Source organism: Naegleria gruberi (assembly GCF_000004985.1).
Source record: "Naegleria gruberi genomic scaffold NAEGRscaffold_53, whole genome shotgun sequence".
In the NCBI taxonomy this organism is placed as follows: Eukaryota; Heterolobosea; class Eutetramitea; order Acrasida; family Naegleriidae; genus Naegleria; species Naegleria gruberi.
In genome coordinates this window covers 293,959-320,065 of record NW_003163274.1, presented here as the reverse complement: position 1 = coordinate 320,065, position 26,107 = coordinate 293,959, and the positions used below count along the sequence as shown (strand labels likewise).

At 27.5% G+C, this 26,107-nt stretch overlaps 9 protein-coding genes across 9 annotated transcripts; 4 read left to right on the top strand and 5 right to left on the bottom strand.

The window, feature by feature from the left end:
* Positions 1–1,786: 1,786 nt before the first annotated feature.
* NAEGRDRAFT_72508 (uncharacterized protein) lies at positions 1,787–7,231 on the top strand (the record flags this gene model as incomplete). The annotated part of the gene is made up of 9 exons (XM_002672517.1): positions 1,787–2,504; positions 2,554–2,718; positions 2,806–3,018; positions 3,217–3,579; positions 4,141–4,734; positions 5,422–5,547; positions 5,687–6,006; positions 6,218–6,231; positions 7,021–7,231. The coding sequence occupies 9 exons, from the start codon at positions 1,787–1,789 to the stop codon at positions 7,229–7,231; spliced, it is 2,724 nt and encodes a 907-aa protein (XP_002672563.1).
* A 302-nt stretch (positions 7,232–7,533) lies between these two features.
* NAEGRDRAFT_72507 (uncharacterized protein) lies at positions 7,534–8,280 on the bottom strand (the record flags this gene model as incomplete). Its single annotated transcript, XM_002672453.1, has 1 exon — positions 7,534–8,280. One exon carries the CDS (start codon positions 8,278–8,280, stop codon positions 7,534–7,536), a length of 747 nt encoding a protein of 248 aa, XP_002672499.1.
* A 546-nt stretch (positions 8,281–8,826) lies between these two features.
* On the top strand, positions 8,827–9,734 carry NAEGRDRAFT_72506 (uncharacterized protein; the record flags this gene model as incomplete). Its single annotated transcript, XM_002672516.1, has 2 exons — positions 8,827–9,124; positions 9,181–9,734. The coding sequence occupies 2 exons, from the start codon at positions 8,827–8,829 to the stop codon at positions 9,732–9,734; spliced, it is 852 nt and encodes a 283-aa protein (XP_002672562.1).
* Positions 9,735–10,083: 349 nt separating this feature from the next.
* Positions 10,084–11,738, top strand: NAEGRDRAFT_52250 (uncharacterized protein; the record flags this gene model as incomplete). Its single annotated transcript, XM_002672515.1, has 2 exons — positions 10,084–10,384; positions 10,468–11,738. The coding sequence occupies 2 exons, from the start codon at positions 10,084–10,086 to the stop codon at positions 11,736–11,738; spliced, it is 1,572 nt and encodes a 523-aa protein (XP_002672561.1).
* A 562-nt stretch (positions 11,739–12,300) lies between these two features.
* Positions 12,301–17,565, top strand: NAEGRDRAFT_52249 (uncharacterized protein; the record flags this gene model as incomplete). Its single annotated transcript, XM_002672514.1, has 3 exons — positions 12,301–13,009; positions 14,458–15,527; positions 16,381–17,565. 3 exons carry the CDS (start codon positions 12,301–12,303, stop codon positions 17,563–17,565), a joined length of 2,964 nt encoding a protein of 987 aa, XP_002672560.1.
* Positions 17,557–19,250, bottom strand: NAEGRDRAFT_81228 (uncharacterized protein; the record flags this gene model as incomplete). The annotated part of the gene is made up of 2 exons (XM_002672452.1): positions 17,557–18,827; positions 18,883–19,250. The coding sequence occupies 2 exons, from the start codon at positions 19,248–19,250 to the stop codon at positions 17,615–17,617; spliced, it is 1,581 nt and encodes a 526-aa protein (XP_002672498.1). The 3' UTR covers positions 17,557–17,614.
* Positions 19,251–19,360: 110 nt separating this feature from the next.
* Positions 19,361–20,550, bottom strand: NAEGRDRAFT_81227 (DUF367 domain-containing protein; the record flags this gene model as incomplete). Its single annotated transcript, XM_002672451.1, has 1 exon — positions 19,361–20,550. One exon carries the CDS (start codon positions 20,548–20,550, stop codon positions 19,384–19,386), a length of 1,167 nt encoding a protein of 388 aa, XP_002672497.1. The 3' UTR covers positions 19,361–19,383.
* A 38-nt stretch (positions 20,551–20,588) lies between these two features.
* NAEGRDRAFT_81226 (rhoGEF domain-containing protein) lies at positions 20,589–23,298 on the bottom strand. Its single transcript, XM_002672450.1, has 3 exons — positions 23,109–23,298; positions 22,853–23,033; positions 20,589–22,781 (listed from the first exon to the last, which is right to left on the bottom strand). Exons 1-3 carry the CDS (start codon positions 23,217–23,219, stop codon positions 20,647–20,649), a joined length of 2,427 nt encoding a protein of 808 aa, XP_002672496.1. The 5' UTR covers positions 23,220–23,298; the 3' UTR covers positions 20,589–20,646.
* Positions 23,299–23,671: 373 nt separating this feature from the next.
* Positions 23,672–26,062, bottom strand: NAEGRDRAFT_72499 (uncharacterized protein; the record flags this gene model as incomplete). Its single annotated transcript, XM_002672449.1, has 3 exons — positions 23,672–24,527; positions 24,853–25,643; positions 25,712–26,062. The coding sequence occupies 3 exons, from the start codon at positions 26,060–26,062 to the stop codon at positions 23,672–23,674; spliced, it is 1,998 nt and encodes a 665-aa protein (XP_002672495.1).
* Between the last annotated feature and the right edge of the window lie 45 nt (positions 26,063–26,107).

Here is a 26,107-nt window from a genome sequence, read left to right as displayed (position 1 = left end):
TACATAATTTTCTCAATTCATTAATAATTTTAACTTTTTGTAAAAATTTAATTGAATCTTTACAAAAAGTATTTGAATTTTTAAAATTTAATTGAAAATTATTTATAGCATCAATATTATTATCAATTGCATATTTCATATTAATTCCAGATTTAGATAAACCAAAAGATAAACCTCCACATCCACCAAATAAATCCAATCCAATTAATAAATTTCTTGTATTTTCATTTTCAATAATTAAATTATTTAAAATAAATTTAGAATAATTATCAATTAAATTAAACATATTTTTACAATATAATTTTTCTATATTTAGTAATTCAAAATTTTGAAAATTATTTTTAATATTAATTAAATGTTTACAATAAAAAATATCTCTTCGTTCTCTTATATCTTTAGAAATTGATTCAAATTCATTTGTTTCAATTAAATAAAAAACATAACATTTCCTTATATAGTATTTTTGTATTGGAATTAAAATTTCATTTTCATCTAAAAATAATTCATTTACATCTCTAGTTAAAATATTTAAATTATTTTTTAAACTTAAAAAGGCTAAATCATAATGTCTAAATAATCTTTTACCATAAATTTCATTATTTTTAAATTTAATTTGAAAAATAAAATAAGGATAATAATTTATATCAATTTTACTTTTTAAAAAATCTGGAAATAATTCTAAATATGGAAATAAATATATTGCTTCTCCATCTTGAATAATTTCATTATTAATTTTAATAGAATTTTCATCTTTTAAAAATTCAATTTCAAATTCATTTTTAAATTCTTTAAATTTTTTTCTTTTTTTAGAATTTAAATTTTCATTTTTTCTTTTTAATTGTTTTCTTTCCTTTTTAGGTGTTAATTTATAATCATAATCAGATGAATCTGAAGAATCTGATGAATATTCTTCCATTTCAGAATTATTAAATAAAATATTTGAAATTTCATTAATAAATTTACTTTTAAATATTTTTTCATTATTTAATTTATGAATTTCATCAATAATAAAATTATAATTATTTTTAATTATTTCTAAATTTATATTTATATTTAATTTAAATTCTTTTGAAATTGAATTTGATTCATTTATAATTTTATTAATTCCATGTTTAGGAAATTTAAAAATAGATAAAATTAAACAAAATGTAATTGAAGATAAATTATAAATTTTTTTAAAAATTTTAAAATAATCTGAATCACATCTTAGACATTCACATTCAAATATTTTATCATTTCTATTTATAGTAAATAAAATTATTGGTTTTTTACATTTATCATATTCAATATTAAAATTAATTAATTTTCCAATAAATTTTGATTCTAATTTTAATTTTGAAATTATTATATTTAAATCTTCATGAATTAAATTATTCATATCTATAATTAAATTATTTGGTATTTTATTACTATTATATAATATTCCATATATAGAAATAGATTGTTTATTATTATTATCAGTTAATGAAATGTAAACATTTTCATCATTTAATAAATAAAATTCATCTAATAATAATATATCATCTTTATAATTATGTATATATGATAAATCATCTAGAATTTCAACTTGTTCTTGTGATGATTCTGATTCACTCATTGATTCATTTAAATTTATAATCAACACTAAATTGTTTTGTTGTCAAAATTTGATTCATAATATTGTGGCTAACACTCAAAAAAGGAAGTTAACTACCTTCCCGCTCTTTCTTTGCTGCTCAAGAGTTTTTATCCATCAATTATCCACAATGTTGATCAATCAAACGCCAAGTGTCAGACAGTATAAAAAATGTCTTCAAGACATTCATTAAATTCACCTTCTCTATCACCCTCCAATTCTTCACCATCCATTCTCACCAATAACAATAATAATAGACTGTCAACATCTAGTGGCAGTACTACAAGTTCTCAGAATTTATTAAAATTATTTACTTCGGATCAAGAATATTTTAGTATTCATAAAAATGATACTTCAATATCACCATCATCATCATCAACAAGCCTTTCAGGTAATTATAACAATGCACTAGGCTTTAGATCATCAATTGCTACACCAATAGATTCACCTGTATCATCACCTGGTAGTAATAGTGGTAGTAATATTATAGTAGGAGTAGGATCATCATCTAATCAAAATATAAAAGCATCAGCATCAGCATTATCATCACTAAGTAAATATATGATCAATAAGAATACTATTAATGTAGAATATTTGTTTTATAAAATTAATCACTTAAATAAATTGAGTGGATCAAGTACATTAATATTAAATAGTGGTATTATTAAAGAGAATACTAATTATGGACAATATTTAGTAGCCATTGATGATGATGATTATATATTATATGGTGATGATGATCAACAACAATTTGATGATCAACAAGACTCTGAAGTGTATGAAAATCATTTAATAATGTTAGGTGTAAAGAATGAATATAGAGATTCAATTGATGTTTCTAGAATTAGAAATATTTATACTGAAAATTATTGTACTTTTATAGTAATGGGTATGTTTTTAAATATTTATCATATTTAATATTTAATATTTAATAAAAGAGGATGAAAGTATTTGGGTAGCAGGTAATAATAATAATTATCAATTAGGATTAGGACATAATAAACCTCTCACTCAAATACCAACTAGATTACAATTTAATAATTTTAAAGGTGAAAAAATTAAGAAAATTACAACTTTATATGAAAGTACTTTATTTTTAACTGGTATGTTTACAATATATTTAAAATAATATAGAACTAAATATAATATTAAATATATTTATTAAATAAATAATATTTAAAATAATATAGAAAGTGGTAATTTATATGGATGTGGAATTAATTATTATTCAGATATAACAAGTAATACAGATAATAGATTAAAAGTAATTAAAACACCAACACTTATTACATCAAATATTCATTCAATTTCATCATTAACAAAATATTATGTTTTAATGATTACAAAAGATTTTGATTTATTTATTTGTGGAATTTGTAATGATGATGAAATTGGAATTAAATGTAAAGATGTTAAAAATTTTTGTACAAAACCAATTCCATTTCCAAATTTTAATAATCAATTAATTTTAAATAATTCTAATTTAAATAATTCTAATTTAAATAATATAAATAATTTAAATAATAATATAAATAATATAAATTTAAATAATAATTTAAATAATATAAATAATTTAAATAATAATAGAAATATTCAAAAAGATTTTATTAAAAAAATTTCATGTCATGATAAAAGTATTTTAATTTTAACATCAACATTTAATATATATGTATATGGTGAAAATCAATTTGGTAAATTTGGATTAAATCATACTAATGATATATATGGAGAATTTGAAAAATTAACATATTTTATAGAACAAGATATACCAATTATAGATATTGAATGTTCTAAAAATAATTGTTACTTTTTAAGTAATTCAGGAAGTGTATATTGTAGTGGAGAATATACAAATTATAAACCAATTAAAATATTATTAACACATTATGTAACAGAATTATTAGAAAATGATTTATTTATAGCAGATAGAGGTAAAATAATTACTATAAATGGAAATATTAAAAGTAGATTTTTTACAAAATATTTTAATCAATATTATTATAAAATTGATCATTTTGATTTTTTATGTGATGGTAAAGTAATAACAGTATTAAAATCAGCAATATATCCAATGGATAAATTTAGTAAAATTCAATTATTAGATAATTATTTTACATTACATTCAATTACAGAAAAATCAATTAATTATAAAAAATTATTAGATTATTTTCAATCACTTTCATTATATGATATGATACAAGGTGAATATGATTTAAAATATTTTGAATTTTATTTTAAAGCTTCTTCTGATGCTTATTTACAAAATCAAATTGAATTTCAAAAATTACAAATTGATAAATTTGGTCAAAATTTTGATTATTTATTTTTAATTAAAAAGAGAATGAAAGATTTTATACAAAATCATCATTTAAATTTAAAATCAAATAAGGATTTCATGTTTGTTTATATTAATATAACAAATTTCTTTCAAAATTCAACAAGATTGAATGAATTAATTTATACTCTAATGATTGCATTTGAACAAAATATTACAATTATAATTGAAACTTTTATTCAATATTTAGAAGATACAATTTTAAGTTCAATTGATGAAGATTCTAATGAACCATTCTTTACTCAAATACCAAATAATTTTGATGATTTACAAAAATTAGTTATTGATGCTTTTGGTTTTGTTGATAGAAAACAATTACCAACACCTGCAACATTTGGTAGAGTTTTAAAATCATTCAATAATAATAATCAAAATAATCAAAATAGAAGTAGTATGAATAATTTTTTCAATTCCAATGATCATAATCCACTCACTGAGGAAATTAATTTACATTTACCTACAACTTCATTTAGAGCAACTATTGATCAGGGTAATTCATCATCTAATAATTCTAATAATTCTAATAATACTCATACAAATAATACAAATAATACAAATAATACAAATAATACAACTACTACTAGTAATAATATAGATATAGAATTGAATAGATATTATACATTATTATCACAAAAATCATGTTCACATTTAATCTTTATTTTAACATGTTCAATATTGGCAGCTATAAAATTACTTGTAAAATCTGATAGGGTTAAATTTCCCGATTCTAAAATATCTAAAGATGAACAAATTGCCTTTCAAACAAGTATGGAAGCTATAAAAAGTTTTATTGAACAAGATTTAAAAAAATTGAATAATCAAAAAAAGAAAAAGAAGGAAATATTTAATATACAATTAGTTAGTTATACATTAAAACATATGTGGATATTTGGTAAACAAATAATTGGTAAATTACCTGAATTTTCTAAAGGAAATCATATTTCAATGTTATTAAAATATTTAATTTTAAATTTAATTCAAATTGAACCAATTTGGTTAAAATCCATAACAGTACATACATTATGTAATGGTAAATATGTTGTTTTAAAAAAAATAGCAAGTGGAGGAGAAGGAACTGTATTTCATTGTAAATCAATTCAATTTGGAGATGTTGCTATTAAAAAATTAATACAAAATTTAGATTCAATTAAATTAAAAGAATTACAATGGAATATTGAACAAGTTTCAAATTTAAAACATCCAAATCTAATACCATATTTAGATTATTCAATTGAAAAGAAAAATGATGAATATTCATGTTGTCTTGTTATGCCTTTTTATAAATCTTCATTACAACAATTAATTACAAATTCAAAATTAAGAAATTTAAAAACAGTTCCAAATTGGTTAAATATTTTATTACAAATTTGTTTAGGTTTACAACAAATTCATTTTAATAATTTAATTTATAGAGATTTAAAAAATGAAAATATTTTAATTAATTATTCTTCAACTCTAAATATGGAAGAAGTTGCAATTGGTGATTTTGGTTTATTAACTTCAACAAATGATTTAAATACAATTAGTTTTAGAGGAACACCAATTACTTTATCACCTGAATGTTCAACTGGTAATTTTAAAATTGATAAAAATAGTGGTATGTTTAATATTTTAATATATTTAATATTTTAATAACATTTAATTGGATTTATCATCACCTTAATATCATCATCATCATCATGATACTAATTCATACTAATTCATACCAATAATAATAATAATAATAATAATAATAGATATATTTTCATTGGGATGTGTATTTTATGAATTATTAACATTGGAAATTCAAATTATTAGAAATGTAAAAAATCAAGAAACTAAATTTTTAATGCATGAAGCTATAAAAACCGATGAAAATGAAACTCATTCAATTATTTGTAACAAGTTAAAAAATAATGGAATACCAGAATTAATAATTCGATTAGTAATATCAATGTTACAATTACATCCATTAACAAGACCAACTATTGATACAATTGTTGATATTTTAAATGTTTTTGTAAATCATTTAGATGATAGTAATGCTAGAAAGGAATGTTTAAATAGATTTGATAAAGTTTTATTAAAATTACCAGAATTAAAAAGTTCAAGAAAAAAGAAAAAGGCAATTTTTAATTTTTTAAAGAAATTTAATGATCAATTTATTTATAATGGAAGATTTAAAATTATTGAAAATATTAAACATTTAAATCAATATACTATTTATAAAGTAAATGATTTACAAAAATTAGAAATTTCATTTATTAGTAAATTTAATACTTTATCAGAATTTACAAATATGGTATGTTTATAATATATTTTAATTTAATTTAATATTTAATTTAATATTTATTTTATATTTTTATATTTAATTTAATTAGATTTCTAAATATAATATATTTAAACATAAATATTTACAATCAAAAATAGAAGAATTTTATTTTAATGATAATTATTATTATGTTACAAACTATTATCCAACATTTCAACAATTTTTACAAAATCAAACAATATTATTTGAAGAAATTGAAATTTACAAAATAGGAAAACAATTAATTGAAGTTATTCAATATCTCCATAAAAGGCAACAAGTACATAATCATTTAAATTTAGAAACTTTACTTTTTAATGAAAAAGATTTTGAAATAATTTTAAGTGGAATTGAATATTTACAAGATTTTACAAATTTAGAAATTCAAAACCAAAATAGAATTTTAAAACAAAGAATTAATTCAATGTTAAAAAAACATCACGATACAAATTTAGTATTTGAACAAATTCAATATGAAAATATGAATGAACTTTTAAATCAAAATCAAAATGATTATTTTAAAAAAGATATAAAATGTATTGGATTTATTTTATTACAACTTCTAATTTTGGAAATTAATCCAAATAAGGATTTAATTAATACAAATATTGATGTTAATCAATTAAAAACATTTTTAACATTTAAATTTAAAAAACCTTTAATTCAATATTCAGATGATTTATTTTTTATTATTTTATTACTTTTAAATGGTGATTTAAATAATTCTTATGTAAATATTATTAAAAAATTACAACAATATTCTTTAATTAAATTAAATAGTGGAAATATTAATTTACCAATTCCAAATATTTGTTCAATTGTTAATAATAATACTATAAATGGAAATATTTCATTAGAATCACCTTTTACCAATAATAATTTAAATGGAAATTCAAGTCCAAATAGTCCAAGATTGAAAAATTTAAAACAATTATCAACTAATTCTTCACCTTCTTCATCTCCAACAAAATCAAATCAAAGTTTTATTTGATTTTCTCTATGTCTAAAATAAATAAATACCCTAAATTAATTCGAATAAATAACACTATTGTTTCGATCTTTCTATCTGACCTCTTGTGAACAAATCAAAAAACTTTGAAGCCCTTAATTTAAAAATCAAGACAACAATTTCATGTTCTACCTCATGCAATGACCATCTCTTCATCTAATAGATCATTTTTAAATAGCTGAATGACACAATCAATTAGATTTTACCTAAAATCTTTGATTTCTTCTCGTTTATTAATCGACAACATTAATCTCGTTTCTGTGTTAGTGCATTACAACTTTTTTCTAAGTTTTAAAAATGTTACCTTCCTTAAAACTTGCCCAATATGGTTTATAAGATTTCCTCCTCTCTTGACGATATTCCTCATATCTGAATTGTATGACAATTTCACCTCTACATTCTCTATAATCTCTCTGATGTGGAATTGTTGTAAAATATTTTATACCATTATCACAAAATCCAAGAAATTGAAAACCTTCTCTTCTTCCCTTTACAATATTATGAGGAGCTTCATCAGGTTCATTCATATATCTATTAAAAGCTTTTCCCATAAGAACAGGTCCTGAAATTGTAACAAATTTAAGAAATAAATCAAGTTCATGTAATTTTCTAGGAACTTCTGGAATATACTTATTTTTCACATTATAAATAATCATATCCATAGCAATTCTCAATAATGGATGATGAGGAATACTTCCAATGAATGCAAATTCAAATCCAAACCAAGCAAATGAAGCATATCCAACAGGTAATACCATTGTTGCATTATTTTCAATCCACTTATCTAAATCTTTTAATAAAATTGAATCAATATCTGAATAATAACCTCCAATTTTATATAAAACTGCCAATCTCCAAAAATCAATTTTATATGCAAATGGAATTAAATTATTAAATGCATGAAATTCATCAGAATTTTCTCCATAATTATCAATTAAAAATTGTAAAACTGCATCATCATTATAATAAATATATTTAAATTTTGAATTGGATTCATAACTTTTACTTGCATTTTGCATGCCACTTGTCATTTCATTTCTAGTTTGACTTTTAAATGTTTGATGAATTATTCGTGGAATGAGTTGATTATTTCCCATCTGATAAGGAATATATGGAAATCCATCATTCCGATGATATAATGATTCATGTAATATATGTTCTACTTGTGTAGATTTTCCATGATTATTCTGTATGTTTTTATTGTAAAGTGTAAATATAATGATGAATAATATAGAGATGGAAATGATGATCATCATCACCATGTATAATTTGGTAACTCGTATTGGAAATGCAAGTTTAAACATTTTTTAAATTGAACTATTTAAATTATTATTTATGAGTGGTGATTGATGAATGATTGACATTAAACTATTATTTACAATTAAATGATGAAGAACAACAATTATTAAACACATTGTAACAAAAAAACCAATACACATTCGGATGAAATGCAAGAAATAAGCCACTCAATTCGGAATAAATGAAAGATTACATAACCTCCCATGTCCGAACGCATCTATTTTGATATTTCATCTCTTGAGCAATAAACAATTAAGCAAATAAAACAATCAAATAAAATGAGTCTACAACAACACGCTATGAAATTAAAAATTCTTAAAACAATTCTCGGAAAGGAAGTGAATGAAGGTGCAGGTGTTAAAGTGTGTAGAACCATTGGTGGACCAACAGTTTCAGTTCATGATCCATTCTTATTATTGGATGAAGCTAAAATACCAAATGCTAAAAATGGATTTCCAGAACATCCTCATAAGGGATTTGAAACACTTTCTTATATATTAACTGGTCAAACTAGGCATAGAGATAGTTTGGGAAGAAGTGGTTATTTATCTTCTGGTGATGCTCAATGGATGACTGGTATGTTAATACTTGTTAATACTTTACAATTATTTACAATAATATAATTACAATAGCTGGTAGAGGAATTAGACATGAAGAAACACCAATTGGAGATGGACCTATGCATGGGTTTCAAATTTGGATTAATTTAAAATCTCAAGATAAATTAATTGATCCATATTATCAAGATTTAAGAGCAAGTGAAATTCCAAAAAAGCAAATTACGGAAAATGTACTTTATTCTGTTCTGGCAGGTAAAAGTATTTCACATGATTTAAATAGTCCAGTGCTTTTAAAAACTCCTGTATTAGTAGGTCATGTTAAAATCAATAAGAAGAATGAAAAATTCATAGAAACAATTCCAAAAGGATTTCAAGGTTTAATTTATTTATTTGAAGGAAATGGAATATTTGAAAATCAACAAGTTGTTGAAAAATCTGCAGTTTTATTCGATGAAACAATTGAAAATACTCAATTTGAATTTGAAAGTACATCTGATCAAGTTCAATTCTTAATTTTATCAGGTCAACCTATTAAGGAACCAGTTGCAAGACAAGGACCATTTGTTATGAATACGAGAGAGGAAATTATGCAAGCCTATGAAGAATATTACTCTGGTGTATTTTAATTTACAACGGTTAAATAATAAAATTTGACTAACAAAATTTAAATTAAAAAAGTAGTGTAAATAAAAGAAATTTCTCATTAATATCCCAAATTATTGGCATTAAATTTTTCTTTCTTTATGCAAAATGAAACTAAGGAAAGATTGGAGTTGATGCCGAACACACAAACTCAATTAATTGAGTATCAATGGTATTAGTAATAGCAAAACATCTGAATTATCAGCACAATCTTTCAACGGCCGTAAATAATTTGGCGCCCTTAAAAACCGATTAAAATTTTTTAAAAAAAATAAACAACTAGGATCTAGATAGTAGTACAATAAACAATAATTTCATCATCATCAACACCTAATGGCATGGGTAAGCCGATCCATAAGAGACTTTGATCTCTCCAAAACAAACACAAGTGATGCACTAGGACCGGGTAGTTACATTTCTCATGAACCATTCTTAAAACAGCCTAAATATGCCTCAGCACCATTCTTCTCAACGGAAAAGAGGTACACAACATCAACCAATGAAAAGTTTCTCACTCCTGGACCTGGTACTTATTCAAGTCCAACAGCCTTCACCTCAAAAACCGATCGTTCCTCTGTTTTTAAATCTGCAACAACAAGATTTGATTTAAATACATCAATTGAGGAAAATCCAGGTAGGTTTATTATGACCAATTTTTTTTCTATATTTCTTCTATTTAATATGAATAATAATTTAATGTTGAATTGATGAATTAAGGACCTGGAAGTTATCAAGTAAAATCGGATATTGACAGTTTCCTTGAAAAAAAGTTTAGTAAATCACCTCCAAAAACAAGAAATCCATCAACTCCAACTAAACAACTATCAACTGCCCCATCAATTCCAGCTAATACACAATCACATGGATATGAAGAAGGTCCACGTGGTGAATTAATAAGACAAAGACCACCAGATGGAGGATATAAAGGAACATATCAAGATTCAATTGGACCAGGTCAATATTTTGTAGAAGAAATTACAGCACCAAGGAAAACACAAGGAATATTTACAAGTTCAACTACAAGAGACATATTTAAAATTCCAAAAAATCCAGGACCTGGAGCATATGACAGCAAAGTGAATGATATGTCAAGAAGTTATGGTTCGATATTTGGATCTAGGACTCAACGATCATCACTTGTTCCAATTGACAAAATAAGGTCACCAAATTTAGGACCTGGAGCTTATGATTCTAAGGAGCCAAAACTTGCTCACAAAACAAAACACCAACCATTTGGAAGTACAACATCTAGGCCTTTTGATTTTTCAAGTACATTTTCAAGTGCACCTGGACCTGGTGAATATATTAGAGTTTTTGAGGAGAAATATGTTAGTAGTGATCGTACAAAAGTTCATGGACCATTCAATGCTAAAACTGAAAGATTTAATTACAAATCCAAAGATGCTCCTCCAGGACCTGGAAGCTACAATGATAGTAATTATCTTACAAATGATTTAACAAAGAAACCAAGAGGTGCTTTTGGTGTATTTGGCTCAACATCTGCTAGGTTTACAAATATAGAAAAAGCAAAAGCACCTCCACCAGGTTCATATAACGTACCTGAAAAACTAAATCAAGTAAGAAAGACAGATGCAAGATCTAGTACATTCCAATCCAGGACAACAAGAAGCTCTGATAACAATGAAAGAAAATTAGTGAAAGATACAACACCTCCAGTTGGAGTTTATGCAATTGCAAATGAAAATTGGTCAAAGAAATCATTTTCCACACGAACAACTGGGTTCACATCAACAACGAGTAGATTTACAGAGAAATTACCAAGAGATAGAGCAGCAATTGTTGGACCGAATTATTTACCACCCTCATTTACAGATAAGAAACCAAAAGGAATTGATTTATCAAAGAATACACGTGTACAGACAGCTCCAATATCTAGATTTGAATCACCACACATTGGTCCAGGAACCTATGATCATAGTCCTTCTTGGATTAAACCTTCACATAATGTTACAATAACTCAGCTGTAGAATTCCAATATCATCCTCAAGTAAATTTCTCTTAATCATTTTTACAATTCAAAATTAATAATTGATTAAATTCAAATTGTAAAAAATGTCTTCTCTTATGGTAAGAGATTCGTCCTCATCATCTTTGGACATTCCAAAATTTATTTTTAATACTTTAATTTGGGGATGGTTTTTATTGTATGTTGTTTTATTATAATTAATTTAATAATATTTAAAATGTGTTAATACAGTCGATCTGGTGAAATTGTATTTTATTACATTTTAAGAAAATTCAAAATACCTCATGTTCCGAAGTGGGAATATGATCATAATTTAAAATTATCAGAAAATATGACCAGAAGAGATAAATGGAAGAAAAAATCACTCTTCGCTCCCGATGATGAAGATTTAAAATTATTAAACTAAATGTAAATATTGTAATAATTATTAGCAGCTATTCATGTTCTTCTAGTTTTTATTATACTAGCCAGTACTATTATTAGTAATAATAATTTTATAATATTTAATATAATATTATAAAATTATTATTGAATATTTAATTCAAAAAACAAGTTGAAAAAAAATGATTAAACAACCAATTAATAAGAGAAGACGTTTTGTGGAAGATAGTAATGATGCTTCTCACTCTACACTTGTAGAAAAAGCTGAAGAACCAACAGTTAATGATGAAACATCAACAACAATATCGGAACCAACAATTGATGAAAATATTACAGCAACTGATCGTTTGGAATTTGAAAGAGGATTATCAAGAAGAAAGAGAAAAACTCTTAAAAAACAAGAAAAATTTGAGAAAAGAAAAGGTTTATTACAAAGAATAACGGAAACTAAAGAATCAATGAATAAGAATAAGAAACAACAACAAAAACAACAAGGAATTTTCAGTTTTGATCCAATGTCAAAACTTTTACAAAATGAAGAAACATCAGATATGAAAAAACCAGAAAAACCTAAAAAGGAATCGAATGAAGTTGCAAAGAAGAATAAGAAAATGAAGAATGAAATTGAACAATTTACAAATGTTTTAAATCATCCAGTTTTTCAATCCAATCCTCTTCAAGTTATTCAACAACATTTAAAGAATAAGATGAAGACACTTCCTCAATCTTCAAACGATAAGAAAACACCAACTCCACAACCAACTGTTAAGAAAAATACTCAACCTAATCCTGGACATGCATATAAGAAGAAACAAGCTAGAAAAGTTAAATTCAATACAAAAAGAGCTAAGGAATCTTTTGATAAAAATGTTGAATCTGTTGACAAGGCAGGTAAGAGAAAGAGAAATGATTAAACCTATATAGCTCAATAAATTTTTATCTATAATCTCTGTATCTTCTTGGAGACTTTCTTGATGATTCATAGGAAGATCTATTGCCATTTCCACTACTATTTCGATCTCTCTTCTTATCATAATTATTAGATAAAGATCTGTAATAATCATTTCTGGAATCATTTCTAGAATCATTTCTACTGTTATTTCCCTTTTTTCTATTATCAGAATCATTTCTTCCTCCAGATGAATTTCTATTGGAATCTCTATCTGAATCATAATAATCATTCCTTGATGATGATGATTCTTGATCATTCTCAGAAGATCTTCCCAATGAAGAGGAACTTGTATACCTTGGTTGTACTGCTCCTCCTTTTTGAATATATTCTATTTGAATTAAACTTCCACGAATTTTCATTCCTAACATTGCTTCCTTTGCCTTCATTGCTTGATATTTATCCTCAAATTCACAATTTATAATTCCTCTACTCTTTCCATTATTCTTGTCTTCTTCAAATTTTAGGCTTTTAATTATTCCGTATTTTCGTAAAATGTTTTCCATAAATTCATCTGTTGTCCACTATAATATATTTAAATAATGTTTAATCATTAATAATGTTGAATGATCATTAAACACCTACCCATTGTAAATTACTAATTTTAATAGATGAAGTGGCATCAGCCTCATCTTCATAATTATTTACACTTTCCGAATGTGATCGATATTCTACACCACTTCTCTGTTGATCATTACTTTTGTACAATAAATTATTAGATTGTTGTTGATTAATGCTACTACTACTACTGGTGGTGGTGCTATCAACATTTCCACTCGCATTGTTATTTCCATTCGATTTTAATACATCATCATAAATATCTAACATGTAGTCTTCCTAAGAGATTTTGTGATCAACATCATCAGTATCATCAAATATAAACACATACCACTCCAGACATTTTTTATTATGTTTAATTATCATCACCATCATTCTGATAATCTAATTTTCCAATCCAGAATATCATATATTCTCTTCATCAATGATTTACATATATCTTTTGGTTTGTCTCAGGGGGAAGGGATGCAATCAAAAAGCAAGCATGGAATCTCAATTTTGAAATTGTCTCTCAAAATTTCCAAACTACGCACCCACCAAAATTGTCCTTCACTTGAATGAGTTTGTTAACATTCACAGGAGGATACTTTAAAGAACATAACGTGATCTTCCTTGATGACTCATCACACTCTAAAAAACTTCCACCACAGTGAAATACATTGCAGCCAAAACAAAATAACTTTCCGTAATAATAATTATCATTGAAATTTGTTCGATGAAAAAATGAAACCCTCTTCATCGGCAGCTGGTGGTGGTGGTTTAACAACCTCGAACAAGCCTTTATCATCATCGATACAGACAATGACTTCGAAGGTTCCTTCTTCTACTTTAGTTGCTGGTGTTCCACCGAATATTATGACATCAAATATTGGCTTACCATTAGGTGGGACTGCTCCGATGTCGTTACTCAAGAATAACAAACAACCTGTTAAAATACTTACAGGAGGTAGTATTAATCCACTGCTACAACAACAACAACAACAACAACATCAAATAACATCAGCACATCAACAACAACAACAACAGGCACCATCGGAACCTTCATGGAGGGATGAAATTAATAGAGAGAAGAGAAAGGAATTATTTTCATTGGCATCTAAAATTGCTAATATTACACAAGAAGATAATAAGGACTTTTTAGAGAAAATTGTGGATGGTTGGAAAAAGGCTTCTTCAAAAGAAGTATTTCTAAGTTCAATAGCAAAATTGATATTTACAAATTATAAACCAGCATCTTATACATTAGAAAATATTCAAAAGGAATTGTTTGATTGTATTAATACTAAATCTAATATTGGAACGAGTAATATTGCTTCCAATAATTTACAAAATAATAGCACCGAGGATTTTACAGCTGTATATTGGAAAGTTTATGAACAATTGAAAAAACATGCAGATTTTATTAGAGCAGAAGTTTTGACACCCTTACAAAAAAGGCTTGAGGAAAGTAAATTAAAATTGGATAAATTTCCAAAAGGATCGAATGAATATGAAAAATTAACTATTGACTGTACAAAACAAAATGAAAATGCCAAACATTTAGAATTTTTACTCAATTTGTTTAATACTCCTGAAAAAAAAACTACTTTTAAACCTAACGAGGGTCATATGAAATTTATTTCTTCTCTGAAAGAAGGTTTAAAGAAGAAATTTAAAATTCAATTTGATCAAGATTTTGATATTCTGAAATTACCAGAAAAGGAACTTCAAGCTGGTATTGAAATATTGACTGAAAATTTAGGATTTTCATATTTAATTTCATCAAATTCAATTGTAGGAGATTTAAATTGTTTTGATTTAATACCCTCGACTAAGAAGAGAGATACTATACTGAATTTACCACCAAATCCTAAAAAGAGACTTGCAGCTATAGATATTATAAAACGAAGTTTGATAAATGAGGTAAAATTGGATGAATTACCCTCTCTAACATGTAACATTGTAGATCTACCTCTAATTAAGGTAGAAAAACAATCTGATACAGTATATACAGTAATATTTATTGTACATCCAAGAGAAAAGGGAACTATAACACTCCCAAATTTAAATATTGATGTACTTGTAGAGGATTTAAATATTCTTCCATGTTCGATAACATTTAAAAATAATTATGCAACAGAAAAGAATAGTTTATTTGTAAATATACGAAGATATTTTAATAATTTAATTGGAGGTAAAGCATTGTTTGGTATTGGAAAAAGTATTGATAATATACCTTTTCAGAATTTACATTCCTCAATAACACTTCCTCAAATTTTGAATTCGTGGATTCAATCCATCGTTCATATCATTAAAGATGAGCTGATGTAAGATATCAAATTCACGAATAAAAAAGTTAAAAAGAAAAAGACATTTTCACATTCGTGTTTAATCTTGCCAAACTAATTACTACATTGAAAAATTATTGAGGGTATAATGAAAAGAAACAAATTCAGAGAGTGTCTTAATTTCAAAGATGGTAATCTAAGAAATGACAAACAATTTGTGCCAATTAAGGTGATGATTGAGTAATCAGCACCAAAAACCAACAGACCGTGAGTGCCTTAAGGCCTTTTAGTTTCGCATCAAAAAAAGAGGACATCAATCAAATATTTAATTGCCTGTTGGTGAATGGTGCGTTCGAAAAAAAAAGAAACGAAGTGTTGTGTGATATTCAAGATCTCAGTCGTTAGGAGTTGGATTCAATCATCTGCATCAACTACATACCTTTAAAACAATTTTGATCAATATATATACAATGGGAAATAATCAACAGAAATCCTCCCTGAAACGTCATTCAGTTCTGTATGGACATTCGAATGAATATGCCGATGATTTTGAATCCACTATTGATGAATCTAAATCTACGACTACTAATAGAAATAGTCTTGGTCGTTTGATGATGGTTGGAGGTAGTGGTGATCGTAAGAGTCTTACCAATTCACATCTTCCAACACATTTGACAATAACTTCATCAAGTATTATTACTAGTACCAACAATAATAATTCATCATCACCGAATTCTTCTGCTTCTTCTAATAAGAGATTTACAGTGTCTTTGGGCACACCAACAAAGGATAAGAAACAACGTCATCCGAACGACATTAATTCTTCCAACAAACATTCTAATGATCAATCTAACAGTCAAGAAAAAAGATTTTCACTTGTCAATATGCCAAACAGCAAAAATATACTTAATGACCGTAAATCAGTTTCACTTTCTCCAAGTTCAACTACCATTCCAAAACATAAGAGATTATTACAATTATCACCAAACAAATCATCACTAACATCATCAGTTTCAACATCACCAATCTTATCCTCATCCTCTAACGAAGACGAAGATATTTTCAATAGTTTAAATCCATCAATTAATATACAAGAAATAATTGCACTTTTGAGAGATCCAAGTGGAATGCAATTGTTTTATGAGTTTTGTGAACAACAATTATGTACTGAAAATATTGAATTATTTAAAGAATTAGAAATACTTGAACAACGCTTGTCAAATATTTCATCAAGTAAGAGAAGTAAACATATCAAATCAATTCATGATAGATTTCTTAGTAGTTCAAGTGATAAAGAGGTGAATGTTTCCCATTCAAGTAGAAAACTTGTTGAAAGAGAAAGATTTTCAAAGAAGATTGATGTTGAAACTTCCAAAACAGTTTTGGAATTTTTGAAAAGAGATGTTTGTACAAATCTTTTTGATTCCTTTTCCAGATTTATACAAACTAAAGAATACCGTACTTGGAGAGAATCTAAATGCACTAGTCAAATGATTAAGAATTCATTAGACAATTTTGATTGCATTACTGATTCCTCTAATAGACAATCAATAGACGAAGAGTTAACTGGCAGTGTTAATACTAATACTGCAACTCTAATTTCGTTGAGTCATGTTAGTGATTCTACATTAGATCCTGCCTGCACAATAATTGTAGAGGATTTTAACCTTTGACTTTCAAAACACACTTGTTAGTCATCATAATTATTTAATAAATTCAAATTTACACTTTCCTATTATTAGTATCTTCCAACATTTTGTGATAGAAATCATCATTGGTTTGAGCTTCTTTCTCTGGTAATTGAGAAGTATTGTAGAACCACCAATCATTTTCAGTTGCTCCCTCTTGTGAAAAATTGAGTGTCAACACACCTTTTTGAGGATTTTGTTGATGTTCTCCAAAAATACCATTTGGTGTTGATGGTGTATGAGGTGTTATTGGTGAGAATGGATTAATTTCTTCTGATGATGGTTTTGGAGTTGGTTCAATAAGAGAAAATGAAAGGAATGGTTGAGAAGCTTGTGAAAAGAATAAATTATCAAAGGATGGCTTCAGCTGGGAGTTATCAATCTTTAAAGATGTATCCACAGACTTGGTAGATTCATTGGTTATTGGTGGTTGCATCAAATTTCTATTAGAGTCCATTTCTGCAAAGAATTGATTATCAGATAGGAGATTCTCTTGTGTAGATAATTGAGATAATGGTTGTTGCTTGATTGTTTGTGGAAGAGGAAGGAATAATGATGCATCATGTACAGTATTTGTGAAAATAGTATTTAGGTTTGAATTGGAAGTTGGCATTGGAGTAGCTTCTAAGCTTGGAAGTAATAAAGTTGAGGTGGCACTTGATGATGAATTTGGAGGAATGACCTTTTGTGGTGGTTGAAGTTTCTTAGAGCTTGGTACTTCATTGGAAACTTCTTCATCTTCCTCAGACTTTTTTCTCTTCTTACTTAAATATACACCAGGTTTTGATACAATCTTAAATCTACTTGAAACTCTTGTGAAAAGTCTTCTAAATGTATCTTCATCAATTTTTCTATAAACAGAAATTGAAAAGTAAAAGTCTCCTCTGAAGGATGTTTTAGTTTTTTCATCTGGCCATATCAAGTTCAAAATCCAAGAATTTGTGAACACATCCTCTGTATATGTATAACTAATCAATGGAACACCACAATCAGTGTGTTCATTATATACTTCTTGTGATTCCTCTCCTTTCTTCTTTTTTCCACTAACAGCTTTTTTAAATAATTTAAGTTCAACATTATATCCACTCTTTTTTCCACCATTCCACTCAAAGAAATACTCATTCGGTATTAATTTAATTTCGTATGAATGTGTTTTGAATAGTACTTCTGTTGGTGAGGTTTCTTCGTTTTTCAACTTTCTACTAGTCACCAAAATATCAACCATAGCTGGACAGTTATTATTATTACTGTTATCATGTGGTAAAATTATTTAGCATGCTTGATCGCACAAAATTTACATACCTGATTGGATGCCCATACCACTGCATTTCAATTCGGTGTCTCTTCTCAAGATTATAGTATTTTTGAAAGAGATATTGCAATCTAGTTTCCTCTTCTTGTTCCGTACACAAGTGTCCAGTCTTTGTAGCAGTTATTAACACTTGTTGTTGTTGTTGAAGGTTTTGTTGTTGTGGTGGAAAAAGAAGAGGTGTTTGTCCTGGAAACATGCTCTGACTAACAGAATTTGATGAAAGTGTTGTACTGCTAGCTGTACTGTGATTAGTTGAACCATCATATAAATTAAAGCCTCTTTGTTGCACGACACTCATTGATGATGAAGAAGAGGCTGTTGATGATCCAACGGAAGAGGTGCTTCGACGTTTGTTCATTTTTTACTGGAAAAAAATTTAATTTGATTTTCCATCAAGCCATAGAACCAATTACCAAGAAATTACAAGAAAAACACAAAGATAACAACGATAAATAATTTTCTTCATTGGATCTTATTTTGTTTATAATAATTTATTCTTCTTCTTCATCGTCATCATCTTCCTCTTCTTCATCAGAAAGTGGTTCTACCAAATCATCTTCAACACCTTCTTCTTCATTTTCATCATCTTTTGTAAAATATTCGCCATATAAATCATCAGCAGAAACAATATTTCCTGAAGAATCACTCTTTTCTTTTGAACTAGCTTCCTTTTCTAATTTTGTAATATAATCTTGTTGAACGGCGACAACTTCTGCACTATTCTTACACTGTGAATAAGCTTCTAATAAATCATAATTGAGTTCAATAAATGAATGTCCCCATTTGAATTTTGCTAAAAGAGCTTTAGCTTCTTCTTTCAATCCACAAATATACATAGTTCCAGCAAGAGCTTCAGCACAGCTTAATTTCAATGGTCTACCATAATTTACAGGATTGGCAGCAACAAGGTAAGGTAATAATCTATTATTTGGTGATTTCAATTTATGGAATGGTACCATATCTAAACAATTCCATGAACAATCCACAACACATGCACCATGTTCTTTAACAACTTCTCTATCTGCTGCTGAAACTGATTGTTTACCTTGTGGTGTAAGAACAACTCCTCTAAAGTGACAAGAGACAGGTAATGATCTCAACATTCTCATTCTTTCTAACTTTTTACCTGTACATCTCTTTGAATCACATTGTTGGAAATCCCACATTGCTAAATCAATAGGGAAATTTGTCTTCTTTTTAGGTGCTTCTTTTTTAACTTCGGGTTTTTCCTTTTCCTTCTCTGATTTTCTTTGTGCTAATCTTTCTAAACGCATTTGCTTTTTAGTTTTTTGTACTCTTTGAGGTTGGAATTCACCATCATCAATTTTAGGCTTTTCCGATTTTTCTTCTTCCTCTTCTTCTTCGGATTCTTCTTCCTCTTCTTCAGATTTTTCTTCTTCCTTTTCTTCTTTCTCCTCTTCTTCCTCCTCTTCAGAATCTTCTATTGGTTTTTTCTTTCTTTCCATTTCCATAGATGATTCATTATCGAGCATTTCCATAGCCTTGTAATATCCACCATATCCTCCGGCTTTATATCCTCTATGATTTGATCCTCTCTTATTAAAAACTCCTTTTAATGCTTTACCAGCACTACCACCAGCTTTTTCTTTATTATTGTAGTAACCGTCATCATCAAATCCTTTTGTTTTTCTTCCCATTTTTTTTTGAATTTCTAATTTAAAAATTGGCAGCGTTTAGCATTGAGAAATTGAAGTTTTATTTGAGTTTTTATGAAATCAATCTATTAGAGATGATTATTTATTCTTTGTAAATATGGAGAAGAGTCTATTTCTCTTTCCTTCTGTTTGTAAATTATCAACACTTTGAGAAACTTGTTCAGTAGTGGTAGAAGGTGAAGTTGGGGTATTATTGGAAGAATTGGTCTTACTATTGGAATTGCCTGTACTCAAAGTGGAAGGTGTGCTATTACCTGCTCCAATTGTTGTTGTTGTTGGACCCTTTTTAGAAACTGTGAAATTTCTAATCTTCTTCTCTTCGAGTGCATCTCTCTTTTCCATGAGTGTAATGAGAGTTTTGAAGGTTTGATTTGGTAGCTCAGATAGAACCTTAGTTGGGACAATACCAACCTGATTTCTATCTGCGCTCACATTGAATATATTCTTGAAAAATACAGTTTCTGGGTTTTGCTTGTATTCATCCTTCTTTGCTCCTAATAAACTTGGATGAACTGATTTTCTGATTTGATTCTTATATTCATTCTTATCCCTTTCTGATGATTTCTTTGCGGAAACTCCAAAGCTTGTTTCAGACAAAAGTGATAAAAAGTTCAATTCCAAAGCAATTTCTTCATATAATTTGTCAGCTTCCATTTCTTTTTCTATTTTACAATAATGATCAGTGATGGCAATTACTTGTTTTGGTGTTTTTGGTTTCTTCTTCTTTGCAAGATTTTGTTTTCTCATCACACTCTTCATATCTTTGAGATTATTTGGCAATAATTCATCGAGAAGTTGCATTTTTCTAACTGGACTGAAATTGAGACCAGTTTTCTGGACCAGCAACCATTTCTTACCCTTCTTTACCTTTTGCCATAAAATGAAAATGTCACCAACATGGAAATTCAATTGGAATTGAGATGCATCAGCTTCACAACAATCATACGTAGCATAGAAAGCACCCAAAGCTTGTTCTTCAATACATTTGGAATTGAATTTCTGTCTCAGCTCTTCCAATACTTTCTCATTAACAATATTTGCCATTTCTTCTTGTTTCTTCTTTGAGCTTGATTTTGGTAAATCCTTTCCTAACATGTAGGAATAATTTGTGAAAAGTTGAGCAACTGTATCTGATTCATCAACTTGTTCCTTAGGGAATGGATTAACCTTCTTCTCCGAATAGAATTGAATTCTCTCCTTTTCGTAATTCAAAAATGGACATCTTCTATTTTCCTTGTCCTTTAATTTACAATCCTTGTATTGTTCATCAATGGCATCGTGAACTGCTTTCAAACAATCAAGTTTTTCCTCAACACCACTAAATTGTAATGTGTAAACATCCTTTTGAGAAACCAATTGGAAGAGTGGTTTCTTGAAAATGTACAATTCATTGATATTGTGTTTGGTTCTCTTTGGTTCCGAGTCAACAAGTGGTCCACTTGAACTTGTTGGTTTACTTCCAGTAGTGGCAACATCCTCTTCAATTCTATTCTCTTCTTCACTTGGAATATCAATAATCCATGGGAATGGATATAAATCAGGTGATTTTTCAATAACACGTGCCTCACAAACAATAGGTTCAAATATAAATTCCAAATGTTCATAATCATAGGTTACTCTTCCATCAATATCTGCCATTGTTGTTCTGGTTGAATCATTATTCTTACACAACACAAACATGTTATTAAAAATCAATAAAGTACAATTGTTAATATTAACATTAAACTTTTTGCTATAGACACCTGTTAAATTAACTTCCTGATAAAACATTCTTCCAGGTTTAACAATTTGTTTGTTTGGTTCCAATTCAATTAATCTTTCTCTTCCTTTTATCATATCACCAATTGCATATAAACGACCTCTATTTTGATTTTCAGTGATTTTCTTATTGAGCTCTGTTGCAACTTCTGAAATTTCCTTTAATGCATTTTGTAACATTGAATAATCCTTATTGTAAGGTGATGTATATCTCACTAATTCTGTAAGTAGGAGTTTATATCTTGGTACTCTTTGAATTGGAGTAATTAATAATCCTCCCAATGGTTTGTTTTTGGCTTCTCTTCTCTGATCATCCATCCATTGTTGGAGAGGTTTATTATTCTTTCGAATATCTTCCAATGTTGCATTAATATTATCAAATTCATTAAAATAACGTGTATATCCCTTGATAAAAGGTGCATATTGAAGAAATATTTGTCCAAATGTTTTGTTTGCTATCATTGTAAAGTTTAATTATTTATAATATTGTAAAGTATTTAACAATCTTTTTCAAAATAACACTTACGAACTTTGTTTGCTCTTTCCATTTCAAAATTCTCAATCAATTCACCATACAACTCTCCATTCGTCTTTCTAATAATCACCAAATCTCCTTTAAATATTTTACTGTGCAATTCTTTGGTGATGAATTTTTGTTTTTGTCCAATTAACTCCCTCAATGGTTTTGCATAGAAATCTTCAAGAATCTTTTCAATTATCATAATAGTCATCAGTGTATATATATAACAATTTAATTTACATTACTGTTTAATATTACATACATCCAATTCTTCAATGTAATTCTTTTCCGTGTCGAGAATTTCCTTCATAATGTTGAGCCGTTGTCCAGCTTTTAAATGTTTGGACTCGGCTGTTGATGTTGTGATACTCATAATGATGATGATGGAAAACTACAACAGCTGTGTGGGTGGGTGTTAATTGTATGTGCTCTGTGTTGGAAGAATGAGAACTCGTTTTTTTTAAAGTGTGAAAGCACAGAGCGATGGGTGACAGGACTCAACGGAACAATCTTCATAAATGTTGGAATGGTGATGAGTGAGCAAATGAAACAGTAGAACTCTTCTGTTTGAGCATTGTTTATTAAGTTTCCAATAGTTTTATTCCTCCTCTGATAATTCAAAATATTTGAGTAGATTCCAAAATCATTCTAACCAACTAATTATCTAGAATTCAAATAGATATCAAATAAGGGATAGAGTTTCCCTTTAGTGGAATAGAAAGTACATGGTTGTGTAGAAGGATATGTTATTGCCCATGTTAACTCTCTCGTTTAAAAGAAATTTCCTTTAATGTTAATAAGAAATATTTAACAATTTCACTATCATTAAATTGAAAGTTCTTCTAATTGTTTCATTTCATTAAGATATTTACATCTTTCTGCATCAATGGAATTTTCACTAACATCAAGATCAGTCAATTGGTCCAATCTAACTAAATATTTAACTCCTTCAGAATCTAAATTAGTTTGGGCCAATTGAAGAGATTGTAATTGTTTTAGTTCACTAACATACTTTGCACCCTCATTTCCAATATCATTGCAGGATAAATCAAGCTCTGTCAAGTACTTTAAATGATTTGCAATTAATTTAACATCATTTGAAGTTATACCAGTGTTGAATGCTTCCAAGCTTGTTAAATTTTTCAATTCACATAAATGTTTCATACTTTCACAATTGAAATCGTTATTACTAATATTGAGATGTGTTAAATTTTCAAGTTTAGAAATCATTTTGAAACCTTCGTTTCTCAATTGATTATTTGGCATTTCCAAGTAAGTTAAATTCAGCAATTCACTAATAAATTGAGATCCCTCATCACCTATTTCATTGTAAGTAATATCAAGGTGTGTTAATTTTTTCAAATTTCTCAAATGTATAGCAACTGTAACACCTTTTGGAGCGGAATAGTTTTCATAATCATCTGAAGAAAAAATCAATTGGGTTAAATTGGTCAATTGACCAATAGATCTCATTCCATTATAACTGATACCAGTAAACGAAATATCGAGATATGTCAGTTGTTTCATTTGCCCAATCATACTAGCTCCTTCATCACCTATTCTTATTGCTGCAATATCAACATAATTAACCTTCTCCAATTTTGTAATATTTTGTAATACTTCATGTGTAATTTTCTTTGGATAAATTTTCTCAATATTTGTGATACAATCCTTGAATTGACTATTAATCATCATTGTTAATATTTCATCACCGGATAGTTTCAATAATTTAAATTCAATTAATAATTTTACATGGTTCTTGATCATTTCGAGCCATTCCTTTGATACCAATGAACAAGTTGATACTATGGTGTGGGAGTGGAGAAATGACAAGATTTCACAAAACAACTCGTACGGTAATTGGTGAAGAGATGTGTGCATTTTGTGGTTTTTTTTCGAGTTCCACGAAACTAATCTTGTTCTTTGCTTATCAAAAGAGTTCCTACTTTATAAATTAATACTAGTAATCCAATTGCAGGGTTATTTACTCGAATAGCGCTACTGACATCCAAGAGGAAAGCTGTTTCGAAAAATTGGTTAAAATTTCCTTAGAAGCATCGTCGATATTTGGAAGTAACTTGATTCTCTCTTTAGTCCAGCTTTCAAAATTGTCAATACCTTCCTTTGAAAAATCATTATTTACAAGACCCTCTTCGACTATTTCTACAAATACTGGGAATAAGACATCACTGTACATTTTAACATTAGCTATTTTGCCAGCTTTGTAATCAATATGTAGGTCAACAAGACCCCAATCAAATTTTGTTTCAATATTGTTTGAAAAATCAGGAGTTAACCCGTAATTCCACTCCTTATCACTCAATTCATCATAAAAGTTTTTCCATGATTGATTATTAGAAAAGTAGCTCTCATTCACATTTTCAATTTCAACACTTGAAGCAGTTTGTCCATATCTACTACAAAAGGCTCTGATAAGTTCTTCATTAAATTTGTCATGTGAAATAGTTGGGCAAACGGTTTGCAAATTACAAACTCTGCTAGCAACACTTGCTACTCCCTTACTTTGTAATTTGAGTTTGTGTGGTGTCAAATATTTTTGTAAAGCTTCTGTATCAAGATTTAAGAGCATTGTACCATGATGAAAACAAACATCCTTTCCTTGTTTAAATGCTGAACCACTTATTTTTCTTTTACAATCTGATAATATAAGATCATTTCTTCCACTCAATTCACTGTTAATATTAAATCCATTATTAAGAGATTCCATCAGAATTTTAAAATTCAATTCCTTTGAATAACTTTCCTTTGGTGATAAGAAAGTGAAAATACTATTTCCCTATTATTATTCAATTTGGTATATAATTGATTATTAATAATGAAGATTCAAAACAAATTAATACATACCATATCTTGATAGACAGCACCTCCACCTGATCTACGTCTCACTAAATTAACATCATCTTGTTCCATCCGAGCAAGATTACATTCCTTGAATGGATTTTGATGTTTTCCAATAACAACAGTCTTATCATTTCTCCACAAGAATAGAGTTGGATATTCCAAAGCCTCTTTATCAATGGAAAACAAATAATCTTCAGTAGCCAAATTAAAGTATGGATTATTAGATTGGGAGACAATAACTCGTACCGGATCTAATAAACATGACGATTTGGTATGAAAATCTCTCAAATTTAAATTATTTACTGAAAAAGCCTTTCTCCAGGAATGAGAACCTGGCTTTATTGATTTCAACATTTTTTTAATTATTAATAATTCCTTGATGATTTAGTTCATCACCAA

What these genes read in the sequence shown, in the direction of transcription:
- NAEGRDRAFT_81226 (XM_002672450.1), bottom strand. Translation starts at nt 23,219, where the DNA reads ATGAGTATCACAACATCAACAGCCGAGTCCAAACATTTAAAAGCTGGA. An exon ending in ATTACATTGAAGAATTGGAT is followed by an intron (nt 23,034 to 23,108) that starts GTATGTAATATT and finishes ATAATTGAAAAG; the next exon opens with ATTCTTGAAGATTTCTATGC. An exon ending in GGAAAGAGCAAACAAAGTTC is followed by an intron (nt 22,782 to 22,852) that starts GTAAGTGTTATT and finishes TTACAATGATAG; the next exon opens with CAAACAAAACATTTGGACAA.